Source organism: Pan troglodytes, chromosome 6 (genome assembly GCF_028858775.2).
Source record: "Pan troglodytes isolate AG18354 chromosome 6, NHGRI_mPanTro3-v2.0_pri, whole genome shotgun sequence".
NCBI lineage: Eukaryota > Metazoa > Chordata > Mammalia > Primates > Hominidae > Pan > Pan troglodytes.
The window spans coordinates 27,568,209-27,581,462 of NC_072404.2; the positions used below are offsets into that span (position 1 = coordinate 27,568,209).

General features: G+C 39.9%; 1 protein-coding gene across 1 annotated transcript in view; it reads left to right on the forward strand.

Annotated features, from left to right (window-relative positions):
* Positions 1-13,254, forward strand: part of DNAH11 (dynein axonemal heavy chain 11) — a 363,428-nt gene that overhangs the window by 202,189 nt on the left and 147,985 nt on the right. Inside the window, exons 48-54 of the mRNA XM_063815260.1 lie at positions 82-184; positions 2,436-2,675; positions 4,947-5,108; positions 5,379-5,572; positions 9,079-9,241; positions 10,182-10,305; positions 10,726-10,868. Of these exons, the coding sequence (XP_063671330.1) occupies positions 82-184; positions 2,436-2,675; positions 4,947-5,108; positions 5,379-5,572; positions 9,079-9,241; positions 10,182-10,305; positions 10,726-10,868 (1,129 nt within the window). The remainder of the gene's footprint in view (positions 1-81; positions 185-2,435; positions 2,676-4,946; positions 5,109-5,378; positions 5,573-9,078; positions 9,242-10,181; positions 10,306-10,725; positions 10,869-13,254) is intronic.

Below are 13,254 nucleotides of genomic sequence, written 5' to 3' on the forward strand. Positions count from 1 at the left end.
GAAGACCTTTATGAATTGTTAGATTTTGCTCTTTTGTCATCTCCAGTTTTTGGATTTAAGGTTCTGTTTTCTGTCTTTCAGGTATGATAGACAGAAGGTGATGCTTAAAGAAATCCATAACTGCCAGTATGTCGCCTGCATGAATCCAATGGTGGGCAGCTTCACCATCAATCCCAGGCTACAGGTAGGGTGTTGAATACTGCTCTCAAAAACTGCAGGTCTGTATTGTATTGTTTTCGAGTAGAGCTTAGGATTCCTATGGGACATCTTGTTAAGCACGTTTCTCATGGCAGCTGTACTATATTTTATTCCCACTAACAACAGACAGGGGTTCTAATAAGCCTTTTTGTTTTAATTGGTAGACTTTATTTTTTATATCAAAGTTTATAGCAAAATCAACTGGCAGTACAAATAATTCCTATGTACTCTCTTAATGCCCCCACTTGTTTTACCCTATTATTAACATCTTGCATTAGTTACAATGGTCAGCCAATATTGACACATTATTATTAACTGAAGTTCAGAGTTTACATCGGGATTCCTTCTTTGTATTATACATTCCAGGGGCTTTTGACAGACGTATAATGACAAGTATCAACTGTTAACAGTATCGTATAGAATAGTGTCACTGCCCCAAAATCTCTGTACTCTACCAATTCATTCCTCTCTCTTTTCCCTCTGAGTCCCTGGTAACAATTGATCTTTTGTCTTTTCTTTACTATTATTATTGTTGTAAAATACATGTTACACAATTTACCACATTAACCATTTCAAGTGTACAGTTCAGTAATATTAACTACATACATAATGTTGGGTAGCCAAGATCACCACCCATCTCCATAATTCTTTTCATCTTGTGGAACTGAAACTCTACCCACTGAGCTCCCCTTTTTCTCCTCCCCACTTTCCCCTGGCAACCACCATTCTACTTTCTGTGTCTATGATTTTGACTATTTTAAGTACCTCATAAACGTGGAATTATCCAGTATTTGTCTTTTTGTGGCTGGCTTATTTCACTTAGCATAATGTCTAGGGTTCATCCAGTTATGGCATATTGCAGAATTTCTTTCCTATGTAAGACTGAGTCATATTCTAGTACATGTATTTACCACATTTTCCTTAGTTATTCATTCGTTGATGGACACTTGGGTTGCTTCCACACTTTAGCTAATGTAAATAATGCTGCTGCGAACATGGGTGAACAAATGTATCTTCAAGACCCTGCTTTTAATTCTTTGGGGTGTACACCCAGCAATACAATTGCTGAATCATATCAGAATTCTACTTTTAATTTTTTGAGGAATCATCATACTGTTTTCCGTGACAACTATACCTTATTTTATTCCCTACCAACAGTGCATCAGGGTCCCAGTTTCTCTATATCCTCACACATATTTATTTGCTGTTTTGTTTTGTTTTTTGACAGTAATCATGCTAATGAGTGTGAGGCAGTATCTCATAGTTATGATTTGCATTTTCCTAATGATTAGTGATGTGTTTATGTGCTTATTGTTCATTTTTGTATCTTCTTTGGAGAAACGTCTATTCAAGTCTTGTGCTTATGTTTAAATTGGGTTATTTTGTTGTCATTGAGTTATAAGAAGCCTCAATGTATTCTGGATATTAATCCCTTAAGCACTGATATTTTCTCTGTTTCTATAAATTTTGCCTTTTCCAGAATTTCGTATGATGAGAATCATAGGGTATGTAGCCTTTCCAAATAGGCTTTTTTTTCCACGTAGCTTAACTGTGCATTTAAGATTTCTCCATGTCTTTCCGTGGCTTGATAGTGCGTCTGTTTTTATTGCTGAATAGTGGTCACTGTATGAATGCATCACAGATTGTTTATCCATTCATCTACTGAAGGACACCTTGGTTGCTTTCACTTTTGACAATTATGAAAGAAGCTGCTATAAACATTTGTTTGCAGGTTTTGTGTTTGCATAGAAGCTTTTTAATCATGACAACAGCAACAGCTACCCCCAGCATACATTCAGTAGCATACAGTGGTTGCTTACGCATCTGGACTCAGCTGAGACTGAGCTCAGTGACTGCTGATCTTGGCTGGGCTCATCTGTGCATGTTGGGGATAAACTGTCAGTTAATTTGATGTGGCTTTGGCTGGAGTGACTGTGACAACATGACCCTGCTTTATGTGTCCCTCATACTTGAGGGCCTGCAGAGTTTATGGCAAAGTCAGAGGCTTAACAAAGTAAGGAGAAATATACACCTCTGACAACAACTGGCACACTGTCACTTCCACCTCATTCTGTTGGCTTAAGTAAATCACATGGCCAACCCCAGAGTCAGAGTGGAGCACTAAAAAGCTACATGGTAATGGGCCTGGATACAGGGAGGAGTGAAAAAAATCAGGTCTTTGCAATTTTCTGGTACAATCGTAATCCTTACACTCTTATATTTGCTTTTCTTTTCAGAGACATTTCACAGTGTTTGCATTCAATTTTCCATCTTTGGATGCACTAAACACCATCTATGGCCAAATCTTTAGCTTCCATTTCCAACAGCAAGCATTTGCTCCATCAGTTCTCAGGAGTGGCCCCACTTTGATCCAGGCAACAATAGCATTCCATCAGACAATGATGTGTAACTTTTTACCCACGGCTATTAAATTCCACTACATCTTTAATCTGAGAGATTTATCAAACGTCTTCCAGGTACCTTGACTGCTCTATGTTATGCCTCTTGAGTAGAGAAATAATGATAATACTATGTATTAGCCCATTTTTTGTGTCACTATAGAGAAACACCTGAGGCTAGGTAATTTATAAAGAAAAGAGGTTTAATTGGCTTATGGTTCTGCAGGCTGTGCTAGCAATGGCCCCAGCATCTGCTTCTGGTGAGGGCCTCAGGAGCTGACAATCATGGTAGAAGGTGATGGGGAGCCAGCATTTCACATTTTGCATGGCAAGAGCAGGAGCAAGAGAGTGAGTGGGGGCAGGTCCCCAAACTTTTAAACAACCAGATCTTGCATGAACTAACTGAGTGAGAATTCACTTATTACAGAGGGGATGGTGCTAACCATTCATGAAGGATCTGCTCCCATGATCCAGTCACCTCCCACCAGGCCCCACCTCCAACACTGGGAATCACATTTCAACCTGAGATTTGGAGGGGGCACACATCCAAACCATTACCATACTGTTAACGGTGTTCCTTTATAAAACAGCTTAAAACTATGCTATATACTTTTATATGTATTCTTTAACTTTACTCATAAACTTCTCAGGAAGTAAGTATGGCAGGTTTATTATTTCCATTTCATCAATGAGAACGGTGCTTCTCCTCAGGTCATATAATGTCTTTGTCTGCGCTTCTGTGACAAAATACCTGAGATTGGGTAATTCATAAATAATAGAATTTTATTTCTCACAGTTCTGGAGGCTGGGAAGTCCATGATTAAGGCACTGGCAGATTCAGTGTCTGGTGAGGGCCTGGTCTCTGCTTCTAAAATGGTGCCTTAAGTGGTGCATCCTCACAGGGCAGAAAGGACAGAGCAAATCGGGCAACTGCCCAGCACCCCTTTCATTAGATCACGTTGCCCTCATGACAGTCACCTCCTAAAGGCCTCACCTTTTAATATTGTCACATGGGCAATTAAGTTTCAAGACATGAATTGTAGGGGCCATTCAGGCCATGGCATATGGTGACTTGGCAGTGGAAGCAAAGGTAGATGTCTGGGCTCTTCAGATTGAGTGAGTGAGTGCTTACTGTTTTGAGTGCCAAGTAAGAAGGATAAATGATCATGTGTTTGCATAAGGCACTTATGTGTGATTTTAAACATACATGAAGAGAAATAGTAACTTTTAAATTGTTGGATCATTTTGGTTTAATATTGAAAATTACCTTGCTTACCTGGTAAAAGGACAGTGTTTATGTATTTGACTTAGGAAATTCTGAAGAGGAAATTGAAAGTCTGGAATTATTTTTTTTAATCCAACTAATGTGGTCTACCCTGTACAGTAAAAATGGATGGCTGAAATTTCTTTTGTGACAGAGGTGGTATATTGATGAAATATGAAAACTCCATAGGACTTCTTTATATTTTTGTAACCGTCTTTTCAGTATCACTCCACAACTGCCTCAAAACCATAACACAGCATTAGGCAGTAGCTTCTTATGAACACGGAGCAATTCTTTTCATGTCTGTGTATCTAGCTCCTGCCGGAAAGATTGCTTAATACCGTGCTGTTTAAAAGCAGAATTTTAATCTCAGAAGGAAAGGGAAGAGAGGTCATAGGTGAAATGGGACAAGAGGACTGCCTGCTCACCCTTCATATCCTGCCTGTCAGCTGCACCTGACACTACCAAATAATTTTTTAGCCTTTTGCAGCTCAGTTCTCCACAACTCCCTTACTGTTCTCCTGTGCATCCAGAGTAAGCTGCCTCTCTCCATGAGGAGTGAGTGGGTGTGAAGCTAAGATACTGAAAGCACCATGAGTGAGCACGGGAGTCACAATGTGTTGGTGCTAGACCCACATCTACCCATGAAGTATGAATCTGGGCACTTTACTCTTGGTCTTGTATTCTTCATCTGTGAAATGATTAGACTGATATCAAGTGATTTTATAGTAAAAAAATATGATTCTGTGACTTTCATGTTAGCTGTTTGTACTCTGGTTTTGTAAACTTAGTCCATCGTAAGGCTTAATAGGCTAAAGTACTCAGATGTGATATTTAGTGCCTGTGCTGGTGCTCGAAATGGTCTTATTCGCATACCTAAAAATGGGTATAAGCATACTAAAATTTTAAAATATTGCATTTATCAAAGAGTAAACCTACTTTTATACACAAACACGCACATTACTATTGATGATATTTCTTTTAACCATTTGCTAAGTTCACATTTTAGTTTAAAAAGTGTTAAACTTACTTGGCATGTCATCAACCTATGAATTAAAGGTATTTTCCCCATTCTTGCCTTGTAGGGGATTTTGTTTGCTTCTCCTGAGTGTTTAAAAGGTCCACTTGATTTAATACATCTGTGGCTTCATGAATCTGCCCGTGTTTATGGAGACAAACTGATAGACAAAAAAGATTGTGATTTGTTTCAGAGAAGAATGCTGGAAACTGCTTGTAAATATTTTGAAGTAAGTGTATGAATGTCAGAGGTCACTACTTACTCCAACACCAATTGGGTATTGGGACTAAAGTTAGATGAGGATATGAGAGAAGTGCACAAGGGCTTACCTTTTTGCAATGGCTGTGAATCCAGAATACACTTGGTCTATGCTTGGGAACATTCCACCCACCTACCCATGCGTGGGTCTGCAAGCTTTTCCCTTGCTAGGCCATGCTGCCTGCAGCTGGACCTCTATGGATGGTTGACATGCCATATTTTTCTCTTTCTCATCCTGCAGGGTATAGATAGTCACATGCTGCTTCAACAGCCCCTCATTTATTGCCACTTTGCTAATAGAGGGAAGGACCCACATTACATGCCAGTGAAGGACTGGGAAGTGCTGAAGACGATTCTTACAGAAACCTTAGACAACTACAATGAACTAAATGCTGCCATGCACCTAGTTTTGTTTGAAGATGCCATGCAACATGTGTGAGTTAACTAGTCACGATGCTTTTTCACAAAAGGAAGAATGGCTGGATATCCACAACTGTCATTTTTCAATAGATCATACTAAGCACTCTGAACCATCAGTTCTTATCTGCTGTTTGACATATAATTTTAAAATATAAAAGGGTCACTTTTTAATGTCACAATCTTAATAATGTCTTACATAGGCACACTGTTTCCTGAGATGCCATCATATCCATTATTTTACTTGAATATTAAGTAAGTGGAAACATAAATTACTTGTTCAAAGTCACATAGTTCATAAGGGACAAAGGACTAATTTTCATTGATTAAGCAGGTTTTGTTGAGTGCCAGATAGGAACATTGCCAGCCTTTCAGCAATTTTGTGCAAATTCTTTAAAATGGGGGAGGGCTCATGCTTTCTTGGCAGAAAATTAGAAAAAGCCACCTGTCCTTGGATAGAGCATGGCTGACAAGGTTCTCGCTCACCTCCTAGACCTGGTACCTCATGTAGTGCACAGACTGTGCAACCATCTGCAGCCCTCCTTTTGGACATTGTTCTAGGTGCTGAGATACAGCAGCAGTGAACACAATCCAGTCCCCTCTGTAGTTGAGCTTACATGTTAGCGATGAAGATGGACGTTTATAAGGACATGAACAACTAAGCAAGAGAATAAGCAAGAAAAATATCAGAAAGTGATGTGTCATGCCAAGAAGGAAAATAGGTTGATTCTGTGAGAAATACAATAAGTGAATTTCCAAAGAGGGACTGGGCATCCCTGTGAAGAGGTGACATTTAAAGCGAGACCTGAATGATAAGTAGGTGCTAAGCATGGAAAGATCTGGAGGAAGAACATTCTAGACAGAGAGCAGATTGCATCTGACCCTAAGGCAAGAATGTTTGAGATACAGAAAAGAAGATCAGTTAGGCTGCAGCATAGAGAAAAATATAACAAAAATGGAGAGGCAGGAACTGGCCTTACCAATACGAAGTATTTCCTTGTAACCAGAATAAGGAACTTTGATTTTATTCTAAGTGCAGTGAGAAGTGGTTGGATGGGTTTTACCCTGGGGATGACACAGTTCATTGTCTGGGCTAAACAGGTTAACATTGCCACTGCTGTGTAGAAAGTTGATCACATGTTTACATCCGATACTGCTCTCCTAGTCCAAGTCACCTTCATCTCTCATTGACACCAGCAGGAAGACTTCAATAAGTGACAACAGCCAAAGACTTAAACAGAAAAAGAAAAAAGAAATCATTGAAAACAAGAAGAGGCTGAGTGTGGTGGCTCACACCTGTAATCCCAGCACTTTGGGAGGCTGAGGCAGGAGGATCACTTGAGGCCAGAAGTTTGAGACCTGTCTGGGTGACATAGTGAGACCACATCTCTACAGTTTTTTTTTTAATGAGCTGGGTGTGGTGGTATGTGCCTGTAGTCTCAGCCACACAGAAGGCTTGAGGAGGGAGGGTTGCTAGAGCCCAGGAGTTCGAGGTTGCAGCGGGCTAGGATTATGCCACTGCACTCTAGCCTAGGCAACAGAGTGAGACCCTGTCTCTCAAAAATAAAAGACAAGAAGAAGGAAAAATCCAGAGAAAATAAGATGTGGAGAATTCAGTTTTTAGAAGAATTAATCTTTAAAATTTTCTTAGGCCCTAGAACCTACAAAAATTATAGAGCCCTTCCTGTCACCACAACTAACTGTTGGTAGTTTTATTGATCCCTTTGCAGTTGTGATCCTTCCTCTGATTGTGCAAAGGAAGTTTCAGTTGGAATCTAAAACCGCGGTGTTAAATCAACTATTAGTAATGCTGTCTCGGGTTGGGTTAATATACAGTCACTGTGTATGGGCGTCCTGGCTCAGGTGAAACAGAAACCTCCCACTGATACTGAGGAAAAGAGTTTTCCCATATAATCCCTCATTACGGAATTTTCAGTGGCCTAAAAGGTAAGGCTGTTTCTTTGATCAGGGATTATGAGCTAGAAGCTGATTTACTCAGCATTAGAGGTGATTTAAGGGCGTGTCCTTGAGTGTTATAGAAAGGGACTTTGCCACTTAGTGAATCTTGTGAGGTTAAAAGCCTCGAAGCATACATTAAAATGAAATGAAAACCCTGTTTTATAGCTTGGGGTATCTCTCATGTCAGAGTAATTTTATAGCTTTCCCCAAGGTTGTTTTGTTGTGTGGTCATGTGAAGTAAAATTTAATGTGATGACTGAGCTTGTAAAAATAACCTATCTTCTCTGTTACTGGAGGTTTTCAGAAAATGTTCACATGTGCTGGTCCTAATATAAGTGATCCCAACTTAGTTTTTTCAAAAAGCACTATTTAAAACAATTTATGTAGTTTATTCAGGTTCTGAAGTTTAAGTTCATTTCAGAAAAGCACCCTAGAGCAAAATGATGGCATCAAATTTGGGGGGTTTTACTATCTACATGCCTATATTTTGTTTTGTTGGTTTTCTTAATATTTATAACATAATTATGAACTATTTCTTCAAACCCATCTTTTGCTAAAGTTAAAGCGAGTTTATTTATAGCTGTAAAATATAGCATAATATAAATAGATTAAGCATTCAGAATGCCTTGGATATTATAGAACAAGGGATTAGTTGGCCTTGGTGGAAATTTAACTTTGTGGTACTGAATGGCTTCAGCAAATTATTCTACAATGGTGTAGTTACAAGGGAAGGCTTTAGTGTGAAGGAAGCAAGAATCACATTAAGAAACAAGTGCTTGCTTTGCTGAGTAAATCACACAGAGAGATCTGTTGGCCTAAACAAATCCATTCTTTCCGAAATAATTCTACAGCAAAGATTTCTGGGACAAGGCTATTCCCCCTTTGATGTCCTCATACTTGGGTGCTGATGTGGAATTCGGATCTTTCTTGCTAATCAAAATATTTTGAAGCCCTTAACACAAGGCCTTTGCATATATTTTCTTTTTGGACTTTTGGTGGTGATAACAAAGCTCTAAGAGAATCCAAAATGTTATTAGCAGAGGATGATTTGTCTTGGGAGCAGTTCAAGGGTTAGGGTGAAGATAGCATCTTTGTTTGATGGGGAAACAAATGAACAAGGACTAGAGGTTTCCAGTAAAAAGTGGAATTTAGTCTCTCACTATTTATCTAAAGAATAAACAAAACAGACCTAGGCCAGGCGCGGTTGCTCATGCCTGTAATCCCAGCACTTTGGGAGGCCAAGGTGGGTGGATCACTTGAGATCAGGAGTTCAAGACCAGCCTGGCCAACATAGTGAAACCCCGTCTCTACTAAAAATACAAAAATTAGCTGGGCATGGTGGTGAGTGCCTGTAATCCCAACTACTTGGGAGGTTGAGGCAGGAGAATCACTTGAATCCGGGAGGCGGAGGCTGCAATGAGCCAAGATCGCACCACTGCACTCCGGCCTGGGCAACAGAGCAAGTCTCCATCTCAAAAGTAAATAAATAAATAAAAATAAACAGAACAGACATAGTCCCGGGGCATTTTCGATTTTGTGCCATAATGGGCGCTTCCTTTCCTCAGGTGTCGCATCAGCCGGATCTTACGAACCCCTCAGGGCTGTGCTCTCTTGGTTGGAGTTGGGGGCAGTGGCAAGCAGAGCTTGTCCAGGCTGGCAGCTTACCTTTGTGGCCTTGAGGTCTTTCAGATCACTCTGACCGAGGGCTATGGAATCCAGGAACTTCGGGTGAGTCAAGGGGACAGGCAGTTCTTCTGACCCTTCTGCTTGGCAGATAAAGCCGAGGCTCCGAGTGCGCCCGTGTGGGCTGTGACTCCCAGATTTGGCCAAGGCCTCCCCAACCACGGGAGAGCGGGAGCTCTTTAAAGCAGTAATTGACCTTTGGCGGTTTTGCCTTTATGGTCAAATTAGTAATAATAAATTTCTACAAGTTTTGTGTAGGTTTAATAACATGTAAACCTGGCTCAGAAAATATTTACTTAAACACTTGCTTACACAAATGTCTTTCTGTTTTCTATTAATCAAACCTGATGCGTATTGCTGTTAGTGTTCCTCTATGATAGGTTGGGGAAAAAAGACACTAACTTCACAAGTAAAAATAGATTTCTTCCACCTTGGATAAGAATAGGAGAAGAAGATGCAAGAGGAATAACACGTTTAGGAAACTCTCGTGTGTTTTTCAAGCTTTGCTTTTTAATAACAATAGTACTTACAAAATAGTACCTACAATTTGTGCCAAGTGATATTCTAAGTTTTAAAAAATCACATATTTTTAATATTACTAATGAAATAAATGAAACCCATTTTCGATAAAATAGGACAGTTGTTAAAATGAGCAGACTTCTTTTTACGGCCCTGCCTGAAAAAGGCATCACTGAATTCACTTGTACACAATGAGAAGGGAGTTGGTGATCTGTAGCCTGTTTTCATCCCTCTGCTCCAGTAAGCCAGAAACACGACACTCAACCTTACGAGTCAGCAATGGAGGTGGTGTCGCAGTGCTGTCCCCTAGAATGGGGTCTCTCAGAGAAGGAATATGTAAACCAGGGAAAGGCACCCCACAGTGCTATGGCGATACAGTTACTGAGTTCTCCCCAGCACTCACACACAACCTCTCAACGCCGCGTCAGCATTTTAACAAAACATGAGTGATGGCCTTTCCTTACAGGTAGATCTTGCCAATTTGTACATCCGAACTGGAGCCAAGAACATGCCCACTGTGTTCCTGCTGACAGATGCCCAGGTTCTAGATGAGAGCTTCCTCGTGCTGATTAATGACTTGCTGGCATCAGGTGATTAAACCAACACATTTCTTGAAAGATCTTCCCCAATGACAAATTATCTGTAGTTTCAGTGAACTTTAAAGAGAGAGAATTCGTCTTTGAGATGTTTGCTGGGCAGTCTTTGGGGAGAAACCTATAAACCTAACTAATTTGAGGTGTATTGCTTTCTTAGTCTGTTTATGGATGAGAATGCCTTCAGTGAAGTAAATGTTATTCTTACACGTACGGGTGTAGAGGGTGTGTTCACCATGGCTTGTCCTCAATGTGTTGTATGTCTCGTAAATAAAAAAGAAACATGACATTTCTGATTTTAAACTCTTACCATTTATGCTGAACTTTGTCTTGTAAAACATTTCAAACGTTTAAAAGTTACATGTAAAATTTAAATTGCAATGATCTTTTAGTAATTCTACTCATTCTTTGGGGCAGGAGAAATCCCAGATCTGTTCAGCGATGAAGATGTGGACAAGATAATTTCTGGAATTCATAATGAAGTTCACGCTCTGGGCATGGTGGACTCCAGGGAAAACTGTTGGAAATTCTTTATGGCCAGGGTGCGACTACAGCTCAAAGTAAGAAATACTTGCTTAATTTGCATATTAGTTAAAACCTGCTATTGCAACTCTCTGGTTCTATTCTGAGTTTTTTATTATGAGTTTGAATTTCAGTAATGCATTTTGAAAGGACGTGTGCATTTTTACACGCCTGTATCTGGAGCGTACCTTCCTAAAGTGTCCCATGATGCTGGGCTCCTGCAAAGCATTGCTGAGCAGTGTGTGCAGTCCTCAGCTGAAGTGCATGTGGTCTGTGCCATTGAGGCACTTACACTATTATAGAATACAGGAGACATCACAAATAATTATCATACAGTATAAATATAAACAGTGCTGTGGGATTGCAGAGGAGCGCAGCATCCTTCCTCACTGGAGCTGGTCATCCTGGAGGAAATGATGGGCCACGTGTTTAGCATGGAGAAGAATTCAAGGGGAGGAACTTTCAGGGACGGGAAATGGCATTTATATAAAGGTCAACTGCACGGTACATATTTGCAGAAACCCAGGTTACCTCTAAAGGCCTGCAACATAGAGTTCTTATAGGGAGAGTGAGATCAGTAAATCTGGAAAAGTAAATTGGAAGAGATAAGAGGTTTCTAAATCCTGAAGTGAGTAGTGAGGAGAGTTTTGAATTAAGAAAGTGATGATGATGTCAGTAACTTCAGGGAAAGGAATTTAGAAGTAACACTCAGATGGGCCGGGTGCAGTGGCTCACGCCTGTAATCCCAGCACTTTAGGAAGCCATGGTGGGTGGATCACCTGAGGTCAGGAGTTCAAGACCAACCTGGCCAACATGATGAAACCCCATCTCTACTAAAAACACAAAAATTAGCCAGGCTTGGTGGCATGTGCCTGTAATACCAGCTACTTGGGTGGCTGAGGCAGGAGAATCACTTGAACCCAGGAGGCAGAGGTTGCAGTGAGCCAAGATCGCGCCGTTATACTCCAGCCTGGGTGACAGAGTGACGCTCTGTCTCAAAAAACAAAAGAAATAATGCTCAGATGTTCGGAAGGATTACCCCAGTGTTCTTCCTCATTGGCTGCTCTGTGCTATAGTGTATCACATAGGCAGATAATATAACCAGATAATAGATCAATAAAGGTCAAGTATCACAAGAAAACAGGGAGATCCTCCAAACTCATCAGGAAGCCAATTTAAGAATGCTGCTAGGGAAAATTCAGGCTTTCTAGTATGGAATGTTTAGTAAACTAGGAAAGCTGCTACTTTACTGTTGCTTCTCATATTGTTATGCCTGTCAAGTTAGTGGCAGGCTGCGGCGGCTATAGAGCTGGAGTATTTAAGGATAGGAGACGGGGACTGGCATTGGCCCTGAATATGCCTTAGATTGGAGGTTAAGGAGCAGAGTCATTAAGTTTCTCCAACATTCTGCTATTTCAAGTTTCACGTTAATCTTACTGAGCAATTCTAGCCTAAGGTTAGAAGGTTAGAACTTAAGATTCAGTTGCCCAAAGAGCTTTTTCTCCATCAAAAATAGGACTAAGAATACATTTGTCAGGTAGTAACAAGGCCAGGGATTTCTTCCTGTTCCATTGTGATATACTAGGATCAAATTTTCTTATAGAATGGGAAAACAAGTACAATGTTAGAATTTGAGGTAGTAATAGTATAAATCAATGGTTATCGTAATCTGTTGCTCAGAGCTGCAGAATCAACATCAACAAGCAACTTTTTAAAAATGCATTTTCTCCAACTCCAAGCCAGACCTCCTGAAGCAGAAACTTTGGGTGGCCCCAGAAATCTGTCTTAACAAGGCCTCCAAGTGATTCAGAGGCACGATGAAATTTAAGAGCCATTGTTATAAATAGTGCTAGAATGAGCATTGTTTGTGTATGTCTTTCATGCTCAACTTCGCTTGCTTCTACAGGATAAATTCCTAGAATGGATATTGCTAGATTCAGTAGTTACAGCTTGTGGTAGTTTTAAAACATGCCTTCAAATTTTTAGGTGCTCTTCTTACTTACAGGTGACATCTAGATCCCCTCTTCTTGAATTTGGGTGGGTAGCTTGTGACTGCTTCAGCTAATATCCAGTATGGCAGAGGTGATGCTGAGCAACAACTAAGGCTGAGTCATAAAGGGCTCACTTTTCTATTGGATTGTACATATTTTTGTAAGAGTTCTATGTATTTAGGCAATTATTCTTATATATGTGTCTCATGTATATTTTTCCTATTCTTCTGTTTGTCTTTTAAATGTACTTATGGCACATGTTTGTTTATAGGTCTGTAACTTTGCAATTTTTTAAAGGTTTACATGTTAATCAGTGTTTTCCTTAATGGATCCTCAGATCCATTTCTTGTAAATTTAGAAAAGTATTTTACTCTTCAAGATAATCTTTTTTATTTTTTATTTTTATTTATTTACTTATTTATCTTTTGAGACA